This window comes from Rhinopithecus roxellana, chromosome 5 (assembly GCF_007565055.1).
Source record: "Rhinopithecus roxellana isolate Shanxi Qingling chromosome 5, ASM756505v1, whole genome shotgun sequence".
Taxonomy (NCBI): Eukaryota; Metazoa; Chordata; class Mammalia; order Primates; family Cercopithecidae; genus Rhinopithecus; species Rhinopithecus roxellana.
The window spans coordinates 3,418,286-3,436,822 of record NC_044553.1 but is presented as its reverse complement, the minus strand read 5'-3'; the positions used below and the strand labels follow the sequence as shown (position 1 = coordinate 3,436,822).

The 18,537-nt window shown below is 34.8% G+C and overlaps 1 protein-coding gene across 2 annotated transcripts in view; it reads left to right on the top strand.

The window, feature by feature from the left end:
* MDGA2 (MAM domain containing glycosylphosphatidylinositol anchor 2) overlaps positions 1-18,537 on the top strand; it is an 854,319-nt gene that overhangs the window by 558,339 nt on the left and 277,443 nt on the right. For both annotated transcript variants that reach the window (XM_010375832.2, XM_010375833.2), the window contains exon 6: positions 16,471-16,740. In XM_010375832.2, the coding sequence (XP_010374134.1) occupies positions 16,471-16,740 (270 nt within the window). The remainder of the gene's footprint in view (positions 1-16,470; positions 16,741-18,537) is intronic.

Genomic DNA, 18,537 nt, shown 5'->3' with positions numbered 1-18,537 from the left:
AAATTCCAAAATTTTGTCAATAGTTGGCAAAATAAGTAAATATAAAAATTGTATATCCATTAAAGGTAAATTATATTATTATTATGCATGTTACAGTATGTTTATTACATTAGTTCTGCTGAATTTTCTAAAGCCTTTTTGGAATATTCTATGTTTACTTTCTTAATGAAGAAACCTAAACATGGTCTTGTTGTGTCTGAAGACCAAGTGTACTAATCAGTGCCAGGTAAATACAATTTTAAAAAATGTTTTAGTAGGAAAATAGAAACTGGTTTTTATCTCTCCAAAGAACACTTATAGGATACATTTCCAAGTTATAGACAAGGCAAAATGCAAACAGCTTGCCTTTGGCTCAGTCATAAATGAGTGGGTTTTTCCACTCTGATATTCTGATATAACGAAACACATTTTTGTTAAATCTTCATGCTAAAATATTTGTGCTTTCAAAACATTTTCTGACGTTAGCTACACTCATAGGATTTAATAATGTGTTATAGCTAAACGTAGCCTTGGGGCCACTGTTAATATTACAGAAGCATGTGTACCACAACTAGGCATGATTTAAAACATCCATGTTGGTTTACATAGAGCTTTTAATTAGATCAGAAAAAAATGACTCTATGTGGTAGTCCATATTGCAGGGATAGTGTATCCAGTCCATTATTATAGGGACTAATAGGAGAGAAGATTGGTACGCTGGGCAATAGTAAACAGGCAGAGTATCAGAGATATATTAGCATCAACCTTTGACTGTACATCTGGATGCAGTGTGTACTTTTGGTCTGTAGTTGTGGCAACGATTTTCAAAGCATCACAGTAGTTTCAGGGGTTCCCTCAATTTCCAGTTTCTGCAAAGTCTCTTCTAAGAGCCACCTTTATATTTATTTTTTTTTTAATAACAACATACTCTTCTTGCTACTGTTCTGTTGCTGAAGAAAATAGGTATGTCCAGTTGTTTAGTAATATACTTTCGTTCATATTTTCAAAGGTATTTCTGTCTTCTACCTCCTTTTAGTCATTCTGCTTAAGTTGCTCTATTCTACTATTTAATCATTTATGGACTGCATTTTCAATCATATTCTATCCAATAAATCTGCAGTTAGTCAGCAGTATTGATTTTTGATAGGCACCCTGTGTCATAGGAATTTTTTTTATTGGAACCTTGCCCTCATGTTCTTTGTACCTATTGCCTTGGTTTCATAAGCATGGAAATTATCAAGAAACAAGGTATTAGATTTTGGGCACAAATAGGTGTGACAATTGAAGATCCTCTTTACGTTTTTACTTTAAGAAGCTACTCTTAAAGTTTTTTTACTTTGATTTGGCATGATGACATTGTACTCAACCAAGGAAAAGGTAGGATTTATAGTCTTCCCGATGAAGCATCACTGGGTAGTGTTGTATCGTTTTAGAAAATTCATCAAAACCCATTTTCTTTGTTTTGCTGGCAAATGTTTATAGTTCTGAAATGACCAAATAGAGGTAATTTTATACAGCTTGATTTAACAGGTAACTGTAGATGAGAGTCCTTCAAAATGATTGTCACATATTAAGTGCAAATTAAAATACCTATGTCCAAAGTGAAGAGAGAAAATATTAGGCACCACAGAAAAGACATAAACAAAACTATTGGAAAAGCAAGCAGGTAATATGGGTTCTTTATTTATCTGGGATTTAATCTACAAAGACAATTGTCTTGAAGCGGAAAAAAGGAGGAGCAGAGACTAAATTCCTTATATTCTTAATACGTCTTTCTAATTCCCTTGATCAGGAATACTTAATAATGTCCTGCTTTCCTGCATATTGTCTTTCAAATTTAAATTAGTTCAATGTGAAGAAAGCTGTAATGTTTGTGGCTTTGTTTGTTCATTTTGGAATCATCAGTAAAAAGCAATCTGATGTGATAGCCATATAAAATTGTGATACTGTGAAGTGTACAAAGATACTGCATTTTAAGGAATTCAAATATTCAGTGAATATGCATGGTCTGCACACTAAATATTGTGTGTTTAAGCAAAATGTTAGATATGAATACACGTTTAATAAAGCATTATTGTATGCATATAGATCCACAGTTAAAGAATATATAGGGCTGGACCCAGTGACTCACGCCTGTAATCCTAGCACTTTGGGAGGCCCAGGTGGGCAGATCACGAGACCAGGAGATCAAGACCATCCTGGCTAACACGGTGAAACCCCATCTCTACTAAAAATACAAAAAACTAGCCGGGAGTGGTGGTGGGTGCCTGTAGGCCCAGCTACTGGGGAGACTGAGGCAGGAGAATGGCGTGAACCCGGGAGGCGGAGCTTTCAGTGAGCCGAAATTGCACCACTGCACTCCAGCCTGGGCGACAGAGCAAGACTCCATTTCAAAAAACAAACAAACAAACAAAAGATATTATGTAGGCTGGACATGGTGGCTCACACCTGTAATCCCAATCTCTGCTTTGGGAGGCAGAAGCGGGAGGATTGCTCAAGGCCAGGAGTTTGAGACCAGCCTGGCAATATAGTGAGACCTCATTTCTGTGAAAAATATTTTAAAAAATTATCCAGGTATGGTGGTGCATGCCCAGCTACTTGGGAGGCGGAGGCAAGAGAATCACTTGAGCCTGCCAGGTCGAGGCTGCAGTGAGCTCTGGTCACTCCACTGCACTCCAGACTGAACAACAGAGTGAGAGACCTTGTTGTTTTGTTTGTTTTTTTGTTTTTTCAAAAAAAGCATATATAATATGGGTCTAACTTTCAAGTCATTGGAGAGTTAAACAGGCAAATCAACACAGACAGACATTAAGAACTTGGAAAACATAAATTAAAATAATTCTATATTGAAAACAATTGGTATTTTTGTTTTTGCTCTACAAAGATATTTTAGTAGCTCATTAATCATATAAAAAAGAGAAATGTGATGGTGCCAAAATCTATATTGAAAATACCAGAACTAGAATTTGAAAGCTGTATTTTCAGTAGCTTCGAGAAGTAAAATATTGACAGAGAGGAAGTGAATTCAGAGGTGAGCCAAATGTTTTATCTTTCATTTAAAAATAGTATTAAAAAGGTTTTATTGCTTTTTAATATTTCCTTAAACAATATTCCATTTTGTGTAGTAACCTATTTAGTTCTTCTATATGTATTCCATTACAGTATTATCTTATTCAAAAAATAAATACCTCCTTTATCACGTAGCAGCATTGTCCTAGAACATGGCAACAATCTGCTCTGAGTGTCTGAAATCCCTGATAAGAAATGCAGCTAGTTGAATAGTTAGGCTTGAATTGGCTCTTGTTGAAATTAGATCTGTAATAACAGTACTAAGCAGCATTAAGTATTTATGGTAAGTCAATAAGTAGTGACACCTACTACAAGTTCTGTAGTTTAAAACTGTCATTTTATTCAGGTAAAACACTTTTTTATGGCTTTGCAATTCAGTTCATTAAATTGATTTCTAACTGCATGCAAAACTTGGAACTAAAGCCATCTTCTTGGCACATTTATTTTTTAAAATATGGTTTTTAAAATTTATTTTATTAATTGCAGTAAGAACTCAACATGAAATATATGCTTCTAAAGTTTTAAGTGCACAGGACATTATTGTTGACTATAATTACAATGTTGTACCACAGATCTCTAGAGCTTATGCTTCTTGCTTGACTTAAACTTTATACCTGTTGATTAGTAACTCCCCATTTCCCTCCTCACCCAACCCCTGAGAGCCACATTTCCATCCTTTGATTCTGTGATTCTATGAATTTGACTACTTTAGGTACCTTATATAAATGCAATCATGCAGTATTTGTCTTTCTGGCTCATTTCACTTAGAATAATGTTCTGAAGGCTCATCTATTTTGTCACATGCTGCAGACTTTGATTATTTTTTAAGGCTGAATAATATTCCATTATATGTACATACCACATTTTCTATATTCATTCATCAGTTGATGCACATTTAGGTTGTGTGCACCTCATGACTATAGTGAAGAGAGCTGCAGTGAATATAGGAATCCTAATATATCTTTGAGATCCTGATTTCATTTCTTTTGGAAAAATAAGCAGTCCTGGAAGTAGGATTACTGGTTCATATGGTAGACACAGTTTTAATATTTTGAGGAACCTCTATATTGTTTTCCATTGCAGCTGCACCATTTTGCATTGCACAAAGCTTCCAATTTCTTCACATTCTTGCTGACACTTATTGTCTTTCTTTAAAAGTAGTAGTTATCCTGAGAGGTGTGGGTTGGCATCTTATTATGATTTTGATTTGTATTTCCTTAATAATTTGTAACACTGAGCATTTGTTCATGTATTTATCCATTTGTGTGTCTTCTTTGGAGGATGTCTGTTCAAATCTTTATCCCATTTTTGAATCAGGTTATTTGTTTTTTGTTTGTTTTTTGCTATTGAGTTTTGGGATTTCTTTAAATATTTTTAGATTAATCTCAATTGGATATATGGTTTGCAATTTTTTTCTCCCACTTAATAGGCTATCTTTTCACTCTCTCTCTCTTTTTTTTTCTGTGCAGAAGTTTTTTGTTTGTTTGTTTTTTGTTTGTTTGTTTTTTGATGTGGTCCCACTTGTTTATTTTTGTTGTTATTGTCTATACTTATTGTGTCATATCTATGAAATAATTCCCAAAATTAATGGAATGAATCTTGTCCCCTGTGTTTTCTTATAATAGTTTTAAAATTTCAGGTTTTATATTTAAATCTTTAGTCCATTTTGAGCACTTTGGGAGGCCGAGACGGGTGGATCATGAGGTCAGGAGATCAAGACCATCCTGGCTAACATGGTGAAACCCCGTCTCTACTGAAAAATACAAAAAACTAGCCGGGCGAGGTGGCGGGTGCCTGTAGTCCCAGCTACTCGGGAGGCTGAGGCAGGAGAATGGCGTACACCCGGGAGGCGGAGCTTGCAGTGAGCTGAGATCCGGCCACTGCACTCCAGCCTGGGCGACAGAGCAAGACTCCGTCTCAAAAAAAAAAAAAAAAAAAAAAAAAAAAAAAAAAAGGAAGAAGCTTTAGGGGTGAGATGATGGGGTTTTCTAGATATAGGATCATGTCGTCTCCAAAGAGATACAATTTGACTTCCTCTCTTTCTATTTGAATACCCTTTATTTCTTTATCTTGCCTGACTGCCCTGGCCAGAAGTTCCAGCACTATTTTGATTAGGATTGGTGAGAGATGGCATTCTTGTCTTGTGCTGATTTTCAGGGGGAATGCTTCCAGCTTTTGCCCATTTGGTATGATATTGGCTGTGAGTTTTTCATAAATGGCTCTTATTATTTTGAGATATGTTCCATCAATACATAGTTTATTGAGAGTTTTTAACATGAAGGGATGTTGAATTTTATGAATTTTATCAAAGGCCTTTTCGGTGTCTATTGAGATAATCAAGTGGTTTTTGTCTTTAGTTCTGTTTATGTGATGAATTCCATTTATTGATTTATGTGTGTTGAACCAACCTTGCAAGTTGAAGCTAACTTGATCGTGGTGGATAAGTTTTTTGATGTACTGCTGAATTCAGTTTGCCAGTATTTTATTGAGGATATTCGCATGGATATTCATCAGAGATATTGGCCTGCAGTTTCCTTTTTTTGTTGTATCTCTGCCAGGTTTTGGTACTAGGATCATGCTGGCCTCATAAAGTGAGTTAGGGAGGAGTCCCTCCTTTTCAATTGTTTGGAATAGTTTCAGTAAATCCGTCTGGTCGTTGGCTTTTTTTATTGTTGTTGTTGATAGGCTATTTATTACTGCCTCAATTTCAGAACTTGTTATTGGTCTATTCAGGGATTCAACTTGGAAAGGTGTATGTGTCTAGGAATTTATTAATTTCTTCTAGATTTTCTAGTTTATTTTAATGGAGATGTTTATAGTATTCTCTGATGGTTGTTTATATTTCTGTGGGGTCAGTGGATATCCAGAATCTACAAGGAATTTAAGCAAATTTACAAGAGAAAAATATCCCCATTAAAAAGTTAGCAAAGGACATGAACAGACACTTCTCAAAAGATATTTATGCAGCCAACAAACATATGAAAAAAAGCTCAACATCACTGATACTAGAGAAATGCAAATCAAAACCACAATGAGATACCACCTCATGGCAGTCAGAATGATGATTATTAAAAAGTCAAGAAACAACTGATGCTGGTGAGGCTGTGGAGAATTAGGAACGTTTTTACACTGTTGGTGGGAATGTAAATTAGTTCAACCATTGTGGCAAGACAGTGTTGGCATTCCTCAAAGACGTAGAAACAGAAATATCACTTGACCCAATAATCCCATTACTGGGTATATACCCAAAGGAATATAAATCATTCTATTATAAAGATATATGCATGCATATGTTCATCGCAGCACTGTTTACAATAGCAAAGACATGGAATCAACCCAAATGCCCATCAGTGATAGGCAGGATAAAGCAAATGTGGTACATATATACCACGGAATACTATGCAGCCATAAAAAGGAACAAGATGTTCTTTGCTGGGACATGGATGGAGTTTAAAGCCACTATCTTCAGCAAACTAATGAGGAACAGAAAATCAAACACTGCATGCTCTTGCTTATAAGTGAGAGCTGAACAATAAGGACCCATGGACACAGGGAGGAGAAAAACACACACTAGAGCCTGTCTTGAGGCATAGGAGAGGGAGAGCATCATGATAAATAGCTAATGAATGCCAGGCTTAATACCTGGGTGATGGGTTTATAGGTCCAGACAACCACCATGGCACACGTTTACCTATGTAACAAAACTGCATGTCCTGCACATGTATCCCAGAACTTAAGATAAAATAAAATATTTTTTAAAAAGCGTAAGCAAAAAATTTTCTTATTCTGTCTCTCTTTTTATCCTCACTCTTTCTCTTCTCTCACCATTTCTGTCTTTTTCTTTCCTTCCCCCACTTTTTTTAGTGTTGAATAAACTTTGCCATTGTTCTGCATTCCAGGTTCCTCATCTCTGTCCTTTCAACTTAGCCCATTCATTGTTCATATTATACATCCATGATACAGTTAGCCTGAGCAGAGAGTAAGAGCATGAGCTCTGCAGTCAGACAATCTATATCCTTGTCAAGCTCTTCTATGGAAAACTATGAAATTTTTGTATCTCAAAATCTTCACATTATTACCAACATCTAGCTGCTCAAGTGTATTGCCTCTTATCTTTTTTAATCTGGCATTTTGGGATGATAGTTGAAACATATGGAAGCTAGGTTAATATTGTTCTTTGTGACCCCATTTACTATTCTATATTAGATAGTTGTTTCTTTTACCCTTTTCTTGCTGGTGGATTACCAACTGCAACTGTTGCTCTCCATTTTCCTGCCTCAAGAAGTCTTTCCATGTTAAATTTCTCCTCATTACCTCTTAGATTCTGAGAATTTAAATCACTGAGCCAATTAAAAAGTTTTTTTTTATGTGTGAGACGTGAAGACATCCAGAGCAATGGCTTAAGAACCTCTTCCACAGATATTTCAGAACTTAGGCTTTGTAATTATGACTTATGTGGTTCACAAATCCTTTTCAACTTCTATTTTGGAGGGTGAATATTTCTGGAATTCTGACTAGCAAATCAAGTTTGTTTTTACTCTATCCAGTTTTTTCATAATACACTAGAGGACATCAATGTTATTCCTTCTTTCTGTTAGAGAGGCAGCACTAATTCTCCTCCTGGCCAAAATATCATCAAATATTCAATCAAACTTGGAAATTATGAACTCTGTTTATTTTGCATTAGAGTTTACAGCCCTTTACATTCATCTTAAGCCAGGCTCCCTAGAATAGAATCCTGGCTTCACCTTTCACTAGCTGTGTGACTTAGAGGTTATCAAAAGTGTTTCTAAATGGTTTCTCAAGTTTGGTAAAAAGTAAAATAAAGTAATAATAGTACCTACCTCCTATAATTAAGTGAGTTAATATATGCAAAGCTTTTGGAGAATGTCTAGGATATTTTAAGGGCTGTAATTGTCTCCATCTAATTACAGACTCCACAAGGGCAGGATTTTGGCTTGTTTTTTTTTTTTTCTAACATCCTCAATGCCTCGTATGCAATTGGTACTTAATAAATATATGTTGAATTAACATTTTTTCTTAAAATAGAACATATGTACATCTCTAAATTGACAATGAGTTTATTTGGTAGTAATCGGCCTATCTAATTAAGCTCCTGATGTGATTTTTAATCTTTGCCATATCATGGAACCAACGTAGACATTTGAGTAGCCAAACATAGATATATCATAGATATAGAGGCTATATGCCCAGGTGTTTTCCTAATCATGATAAAAACTTGCTCTAAGCAATCCTTTAGAAATTATTTAACAGAATATTCTTATTTTTTAGAAGAGCAAACAGAGGCCCAGCAGAGTTAAATTTATTCAACATTATTCTTTAAGATTGGCTATAAATAAATGTTAGTCAAAATTTCTATAAAATAAAATTACAGAGTCATAAAGGTGCTCAAAATATTACACTGTGATAAAGTGTCCCCAGAATGGATTATGAGAAAGAAAACTAATCTTTTTCAGACAAAATCTTTTTCCCAATAGGAGAGTACCTTTCCATATGGTACAAAATGAAAAAGTAAAAACTATAGCTATGAGATCAACACCAGATGGTGATAGAGGTGATGCCTTTATCGCTTCTGCTGTTGCTATTTCAAACTCAGAAAAGAGCTTTAAATCTTGACTAATTTGCTAAATCCCTATTAAAGTATGTACATACTAGCCCTCTTGTGAAAAAGGCCATGTAGCCTTTATTTTGGTTTCAGAGTCAGCATTTGGCTGAGTTACATGGTTTATTAAAAATAATGTTCGATAGTATAACTGAACAAATAAGTACAAAGGAGTGCAAACAATATGCTGTGTTTATTTTTTTGTGAGTGCTGCATTACATTTTGATAGATAAATGCTTTGTCATCTCCTTGTTAGTAATATAAAACATAGGTAAGTTTAAGTGGGTAGAACAGTGAAAGAATTTGCAAGTTGTCATGACTAGAATTTGTCAATAAATGGCTCATGAAATTCTTATCATCTGTCACATTATTTCACAGTTGGTAGGTTTTTTGATTATTTTATTTTATTTAGTTTTTGAAACAAAATCTCGCTGTCTCCCTAGGCTTGAGTGCAGTGGCCCAATCTCAGTTCATTGCAGCCTCCATCTCCTGGGTCCTAACAATTCTTGTGCCTCAGCCTCCCAAGTAGCTGGGACTACAGGTCTGTGCCACCACACCTGGCTAATCTTTGTATTTTTAGTAGAGGCATATTTTTGCCATGTTGGCCAGGATGGTCTTGAACTCCTGACCTCAAGTGTTACTCCCGCCTCGGCCTCCCAAAGTATGGGATTTACAACTGTGAGTCATCATGCCTGGCCTTTTGATCATTTTAAATTAAGTTTGATGAATATTCAGAGCTTAGGTGGAGTTTCGGTTTACTAATTTTTAAATTCAACTTTCTTTTATTCAGTAAAACTTTATTGAGCACCTATTCTTTGTCAGATATTCTTCTGGGTGCTGGTGGTACAAAGATGAAAAACACTACCCTTTTTACTCTGATGTCCTATTCCTAAATATCTCACAGTGAAAGCATAGGGGCAAATGTTCTAATGAGGGGGTATCATAAACAACTATTCTCACACAAAGGAAGAAGCAACTCAGTTGGTCTGGACAAAAGCTGGAAATTTTAGGGAAGAATTGTTATTATTATTTGAGCATGATAAATTTCCTGATGACTGGTTTAATGAGTGGACAAGCACTGGAAGAAAATTCCAGGCAGAAGAAATAGAAAGTTCATTCTTTACTGATCTTGTGATGAAAGTGTCTTTACAATCTAGTACTGTGCTTAAAATTCTGGTGTTTTCCATTAATAATAAGAAAATTTTATGGATAACAAATACTTCAGTTGGAAATGCTTAGCTTGGATTTTTCTCTCTATGAGAGATGACCCTCTGGGATTCTGCAGCAAATGAATACTCAGCTTCCTGTCAACTTGAATGAGACCAAGTTTGCCAGGGCCTCACCTGTTGGAAAGAACAGTAAAGGACTGTTGATCAAGGGAAGGAGATATGTGCAGTGCTAACTTTTTTCTTCACCATACCTTGTCAATGTTTATAAAGACCTTTCAAGCTGCTGGGTATTAGTACCCCAACTATTGGTATAGCTTATACACGGGGATCATCTTTTTTGCTTCATTGACTTTTGCTCACCTTAGAACACAAGTTCTATTTCTCTAGCTTTTCTACTTGTATTGTTCAGTGATTAGATTCCAGCATAAGTGTCACTTACTGTATTTCCTAAAGTCTTAGTTTACTGAAGAATGTACCTTTTGGCAACTTTCTTTGCTCGCTGTGCTCTGATGACATAAACGTCCCAGTCAAGCATGATAAATGCATATGACTTTAGAGAACAGGCAGGTGAAGTAAACATACAAAGTCAGTTAAGACAAGGAGAGTCATGCGGAGTGTGCTGTTTCTCTTCTTGTTAAGTTGTAAGCTTCTGACTGCAGGGATTCTTTGACTCTTTTGTTCGCTGATACCTCACAGCTTACTGTCACAGGGCTGGACACATAGTAGATGCTGTAGAAATACTTCTGAATGAATGGATAGGAAACGTATTGTACTAGGGAGAATAAGCAATGCCTAAAGGCATTCATTCACTCATGATAACAACAACAATAGATACTGTGTCAGGCAAACAAAACCCATCTAGGGGATCTCTCATTTAGGACCCATGGTCATATGAATCACGTCTCTTCCTAAAAGTTATATAATTTTCAAAAAAGAAACAGTTACTCTGCCTTCGCAATCATTTCCATAAATGTCTGTCCTGTGAATATTAAAGTAATGAGAAATGCATGTTGGCTTCAATATTTGTAGCAAAAGTTTACTCCTACATTAAAAACTGTCTATGAATACAATTTCAAATATTGTTATTTCCTAGAGCATCATTTTAAATAGAATTTCCCAGCATGATACCAATCTTGGGCTTAATGAGAATCAATCAATATGTGAATGATAGTATTTGAATAATAACTCCACATAAATGGGTAGACTATTTTGAGTTTTCATATCAACTTCTAATATATTATCTCATCTTTATTTTGTGAAATATTCACTGCTACTTCTATTCAATGAAATACATGCTGAAAATGAATTTCAATGAAATGTATGAAAATACAGTGATATCTTCATTGCAGTGAAATGACTAGTTCTTCCAAGAGAAATATTTTTCTGTTCCTTGAATCTGTAAGCACAATTTAAGCATGTTTCTCTACATACAAGCTGGATTTAATTTGTTTAGCATCTGTATATGTTCTATGATTTAAACAATGTAGAGTCACGGAACAGAAGCAAAAAGTTAATTGTGTATTTTTACCTCGTCTCTCTTAAATTCATACTGTGCTCTCATTATTTCATTTTTCACCTATATCTTGATTGATAAGGGTGCTTTCACTTACCACCTACCCCTTCCTTGTTCTTTCTTTACCCTTTACACATTGTCTCCATGTAGCCACTCGTTGATCACTGGATTTACATGGAAACAAAGTCATAGCAGACACTGTGGGTGTCTTGCCTTTCCTCCTGTCCTGACCTGGAGGTTACTGCAGTTTCTTTGGACAGATTGCGTATTTATTATTCTATCTAGCAACTTTCATTGAATGCAGGAATGTGTTCAGCCAGAGCATGAGATGGGAAAGTTAAGGCCCAATTAATGAGGAGCAAGAGTTGACGGATAAACACCTGAGTCAGGCTCCTTGTTCTTTAGATAGAGAGCTTTGAGGTGCCCTCAACTTGGTCTCTCAGCGGGTTCCTAGCAGCAGGGAGCCAAGTTTCCCACAGTGATAACCTGCTCATTAGTGCCCCTTTACTGGCTTTTCTTCCTTCTTTGGTTTGCCCTTTTCTGCTTCTTCAATGTTTCCTGTGATCCCAGCCCAAATGAACTGCTGTGCTTTTAAGGGGATTCAAACTAAGCAGATACTTTCAACCTGAGCATTTTAAAATTGGAGTTTTTTCTGTTTTTTAAAATTATTATTTATTTATTTGTGTGTGTGTGTGCGCGCGTGCGTGTTTCTCCTTCCTCACAATGTTCTCTGTGAATTCAGTTGCTCTATAATACTTAGATTATTTCCGTTCAAAAAAAACAGTCTTGAGCTTAAGTTAGAATATCTCTAATTCAAGGCAACCGGCAGGTTTGAACAGTTGTTAACTGCTTTATAATTTGCTCAGAGTCTGGAGGGAAAGCTGGGTTCCTTTTTCATAAGTAAATGCTCCAGATCTACAGAGAGTCAAAGTCTGTAAGAATGTAAAGATGATTAACACTGTATCCTGCTTTCAGATTTTAAAAAAGATGCTTATCTTCATATTTACCTATTATGTTAGGTAGCGACAAAAACAAAGCACCTAAGAAGTCAATGACTTCTGCTAAAATAGTATTTTCTTTCTACATAATGTATTCTTAGTTAACTCCCAAATTAAATATTTGCATCACACACCCAGAATACATCATGAGAAACTGAATCACTACAATTTTTAGTGGGCATGAACCCCAGTATACAAACTTGGGTTTGAAAAATATGTATCTGTCTCTACTATTTCATAATTCAATGTTATTTTTTCTTTCAACTCCCTATTCTGCCATAACCTCAGAAAACTTTATCAATTTGGAATTCCCACTTAATTTAAATTCTAGGAGATGCTGTTGTACCAAGGCCTGGAGCATGAGATCTGAATCCTTTGGCAGGCATATATTTCCTGAGACTTCTCTCATTCCTATTGTTTTGGCACTTTTTAGTGCTAGCTGGTCTCTCTGTTCCTTGCATTCCACCACTGTGAACTGGGAGCTGTTTCCCTGGAACATGGGAGTCTTTTCCATGAGATGACTATGTCCTTGTCTAGATAGGCAGCCACACTCAGTGAGCTCAAATAGGAAGGGACGAACTGATCTCCTATGATCTTGAATATCCAAATGTTTGGGATTTGGTGTGGGGGTCAAGAGGCCAGTTATTCCTCTCTTGGACCCACTGAAATGTCTGTTGCTCAGTCCAAGAAAACTTTGTTTGCCAGGAGAAGAGGTGCTTATGGGGACATAGGAAGAATTCCTTTTTCTCAAAGGTATTTTCTAAAATAGACTTTCTATGTTGCAGTTATTGAAATTCTATTAAGAGGTTATGATTTTGGAAAATAGAAACCACAGACTTTTTGCTCCCCTTTCCCTTCCTTTCTTTCGCTTTCTTTCTCTATTCTCTTATTTTTCTTGTCATTCAACTTTGCCATGCCTCTCCAGGACCAATTCTTTCTATCTATCTATCTATCTATCTATCTATCTATCTATCTATCTATCTATCACTTTGTGCATCCTTTGTACTAGCTATTATTGAAAGGTCTTTAAATTATGCATATTAAATTATCTAAATGCTGCAAGATATTTACAATTATTTTCCCCATTTCAACAATGGAAAATTGAGACCCTCAACTGAAGACAAAGAACTTACTCAAGTTCACATAGGTATTAAATGGCAGAGTCAAGTTCACACAGGTATTAAATGGCAGAGTCAAGACTTGAACCCAGGTACCTTTCTCTGGAATTTGTACTCTTACCACTTAGCTATCACATTATATAATACTTCAGAGAATGCAATCATGACACTTTTCATCTGGCTGAAGAGTCATAGTGGTAGCCTGGCTAATATACAAGGTAATATGAAGAAAAAATTGACAGGGGCAGCTATGGAAACCTATAAAAAGAGAATGACTAGCCTAGAATGTTTTACGTTACTCTTTGTATACCCCCAAATTAGCAAATGATTCATCCAATATGAGATATTTTCCTTAAAATATTTTAATAGACAAAAATATGTTTATGTTTTTCCTCTATCAGTTTTTACTCAAGGACGTGATTTACACTGAAGCTTGATAAATCCTAATGTCTCTGGTTTTTAAGCAAAGCCTTACAGTTTTAAAAAGCTGATATTTATGAAATAAAAAGTAAAATACTAGAACAAAATGACAATGATTTCAACTTTTTTTTTTTTTGAAATTTAAAGCTACCAAATTTTGGTATTAAAATATATATAAACGTTTTTAAAGTCTTGAAATTATTATCTGTTTTGTGGTCTACCTGGGCTATTTTTAGTTTCAGGTATAATCAGATAAAATAAGTGCCACCATCAATAAAAGTAACTTGAGCAATACTATGTTTTCAAGTCAAATTTGGAAGAAAACATTTTTAATAATGTTGTGAAGGTAGTTCTAAAATATATTATAGTTAGAATAGTGATCTGTTATATATGCATTATTTTTGAACTTTGAAATTATCTTAAGCTTTTGTTCGTTAAATAATATCTAATAGAAAACAACTCATCCTATACAAACCAATTTCAGGGGCAAATATTCCTTGACTTAATGTCACCATTGTGTGTGTCTATAGTCCAAATATAAGCTGTTTATGGCCTTTAGGCCTTGGGTCTTTTAATTAGACTAAAATGCGATATAAAAGAAATAAATTTTTGTTAATATGATATAAATATTGAGATCTCTATAGTTATATTTTAATCAAATAATTTTATATGATTATGCTATTTACTTTAAGTCAGGCTATAGAGATTTTCTTTACCTCTTCATGACGATACGTTAATAATTAAGTATAATGTCTTATTTCAGAATATTTAATTAGTAATGTCCTCCATCAATTTTTTTTTTTTTTTTTTTTTTTTTTTTTTTTTTTTTTTTTTTTTTTTTTTTTTGAGACGGAGTCTCGCTCTGCCGCCCAGGCTGGAGTGCAGTGGCCGGATCTCAGCTCACTGCAAGCTCCGCCTCCCGGGTTCACGCCATTCTCCTGCCTCAGCCTCCCAAGTAGCTGGGACTACAGGCGCCCGCCACGTCGCCCGGCTAGTTTTTTTTTTGTATTTTTAGTAGAGACGGGGTTTCACCATGTTAGCCAGGATGGTCTCGATCTCCTGACCTCGTGATCCGCCCGTCTCGGCCTCCCAAAGTGCTGGGATTACAGGCTTGAGCCACCGCGCCCGGCCTGTCCTCCATCAATTTAACATTAAATAACTCTTTGAGATTTTTTTCACCAAAATATGGCAACTTTTGCATACTTTTTCATGATGTGCATTTCCCAACAGATTTTCAATCATAAATATTTATAATTTCATATTAACTCTTCAGAAGGGCTAATAGTATGACATTTTAAAAAATCCCATATTATTTAAAGTGATGTTAGAAGAGTCAGCATGAAACATTGATGTTTAAAAGGGTCATACAGGCACTTAATGCCTTTCCCATAGAACTATAACGTGGAATTATTTTCTTGCCTCTTCTGGCTTTTTATTTTTTTCAAACAAGGCAGACAATTTTGAACTTCACAAGTAGTCTAACTTTTATTCTGAGTAAAACACTCAACTCTAAGCTGAAGTTAATATATTTTTAAAAATCACACAGTACAATTGAACAGTTTAAATATTTCTAATATAGATTGATTTCATACAATACAGCTCTAACATTGACAAAATATTTCTGAATGTGTGACTTGAAATGTAATTATAATGTATTTCCCCTGTTTTTATTTAGGGATGCATTATTTAGGCTAGCACGGCAGTGTAAGCAGAAAAAAAAAAGTGCTATATGTGAATGAAGTTTTTGTACAGTTTCTATTTGGAGTGTTTGATGAAAAGGCTGCACACAGCTTTTTCTATTGAAAGAATGTTTATCTCTGTATTTTTTAACCTAAAAGATTACAAAAGACTTGTTTTTAGTAAGGGATTATTACAACCCAAACAGTAGTGGCAAGCATGGTTTAGTGGCTGTTTGAGCTCTCAAATGTTTATTTATAAGTTTTAAAGCAGTGCTTATAGGAGCTCACTGCCTAGACCTTTGTAAGTTGAAGAGGTTAGAGATGAAGTATGGACACTGCATTAGAATTAGATGATTTTATGTTTTCTTTTGAGAACAAAAATCAGGCTCACTGAATGGTAAAAGCCTGGGTGATCCATGACTTTATCTGTCACTTGGTTGTATTCAGATTGCAAAAAATTATCATTTCATCTCAGAATGATCCAAAAAATAAATCATTAACCATCTTCACCATGAAAATACAAGGACTGTATATCTGCAGTATCTGTACTGGGAATGATAAAAACAGAAGATGATTGTCAGCATTAAAAAAGAAAGGGATATTTTGTTTTAAAACCTTAATCATGCTTATTATTCCAATTTCAGAACAATAATCCAGGAAACATAAATTTTATTTCCCCTTTCTATGTGTAAGATTCTTAATACAGTTCTACATGTTTATACCATTTAATTAAAATATGAAACCATTAAATCTTGTTTAAATTTGAGTAATACAGTATGATTTTGGCAACAGAGGACTATATTTCATTTTAATTTCTCGAATGAACCAATATAATGCATGCTGCTGAATTCTAGTTGTAGCATATCTAAATAGGTGCATGTTCTTTTGTTTATGTCTTTTAGCATCACCGTCAATTAAACTCTTGGTGGATGATCCTATAGTTGTAAATCCTGGAGAGGCCATAACATTAGTATGTGTTACAACAGGAGGAGAGCCTGCACCTTCTCTCACCTGGGTCAGGTCCTTTGGGACTCTGCCTGAAAAGACTGTTTTGAATGGAGGAACTTTGACCATACCTGCTATCACCTCAGATGATGCTGGTACTTACAGCTGCATTGCCAATAATAATGTGGGAAACCCTGCAAAAAAGTCCACCAACATCATTGTAAGAGGTAAGTTTGCTGAGAGGATGTTACAACATAGATTCCTAGGTTAGACTCTCAAAAAGCAAATAATGCTTGATACAAAATTACCTCTTCAAATATTGCATATATCTTTAAAATACAGAGAAAATCATGTATAAATCATAATGGTGGGTAATTATAAGTGGAACTTAAACAGGTTAAAGATTAATAACAGTGCTTTATATTTGCATTGAATAGCTTTCATAACATATTCTTAGTGATACCATCAAATGCTTTTTATAATATGTTGTTAGTTTAAAAAATTGAAAGAAAAAATGTGGCATACAGCTTAAAACATTCACTGTGTAAAATATACGGATTGTAACATAGTTTAGGAATTCAGTAAATTTATCAATAAACTTTTATTCAGCCCCTATTACAATCATGGTTTTAAATTGTGAGGTTATATAGAGATCTATCAAACACTATTACCCTGTACTCAGGATTTCACTGTCAGATAGTGAAAATAATATTTATCAATAGTCATATGATAAGGTGTTCGAAAAGAACAAACAAAAGATATAGAAATTTAAAAAATGTATAGCCACTTCTGGCTGAGGTTATTAGGGAATATTTAATGACATTTGTACTAGGTCTTATAAGTTGAGTAGTGTTTTGACAGATTGAAATTGAGAAAAGACAGAAAATTCAGAGATAGAACACGCAATGCTTGTTTGAGGAACTGAAGCAAAATGTAAGTCAGTAACTCAAAGTAGCAATGCTGTTCTAATGTGGCCATTACCAGCTAGTATGCTGGCACCACACAGGTATGTTTTCCCTCCATTTTGGAAGATAGAAAGAAGTTCTGAGGCAGATGTACAAAGAGACCATATGCTTCTTCATGTCTCACTTCACCTGGTATGGTCCTGGGTTAGAAGTGGAGGGTGGACATGATGCCTCTGAAGTTAAAATAGACATCCATATGCTGAAGACGACCTTTTGAACATGCAAATGAAAATTACTTATGATGGAAGCAAAACATAATCAAGTGTATAGAGATAAACATTTGTGATTTTGTGAATATAGATTGTGGTGGTTTTAGTTATCTGTTGTGCAAATTATTAGAAATATGCTATTTGACAAAAGTATACTCTATTCAAAACATTTCCAGGTACAGTGTAAATCAAAACACTGTGAATAGCATACCATCTGCCACAAAATTGTATACCATACAATATTTAGTGATTATAACATGTACAATTATTTTATATATCAATACAAAATAAAACATACTGCCAGTTAAACTACCATAATGTCTTATGAGATAGAAGATTATTGAAAAAGCTCATCTAAATTTGTTTATACTTAGATTTTCTATTGAAACATGTCATTTATTAGCCTACATAAAAAGGCCAATAAAAGCAAAATAAATTGATTAAATTATTCATAACACTTCACACTCAGAACTCGACTTCTAAATTAGTTTTTATTACAAGGTCATTGATGATGATACTTTGCTATGGGATATTGTTCTTGTGTCATTAAGAGCATTAATAATTCCAAATTATAGAGAAATACTGTCTCTGAGATTTTCTTTTAAGTCAGATCATGATTATTAATAGCAACCATGACAGACTATTGAATGTAAGAGGCATTCTGATTGCAAAATTGTTAAAATATAAAATTAAAGATGGATTTTAGAATCAATGAAATATGTGCTCTTTGTTTCAATTGTTTAACGAACTTCTGCACAACTACCATATGCTAAGGACGCAGCAAATGTAAGGAATGCATGAGTGTGACTGCAAAGATCAGTGACTAAACGTCTGCCCTCAAAGGAGTTTA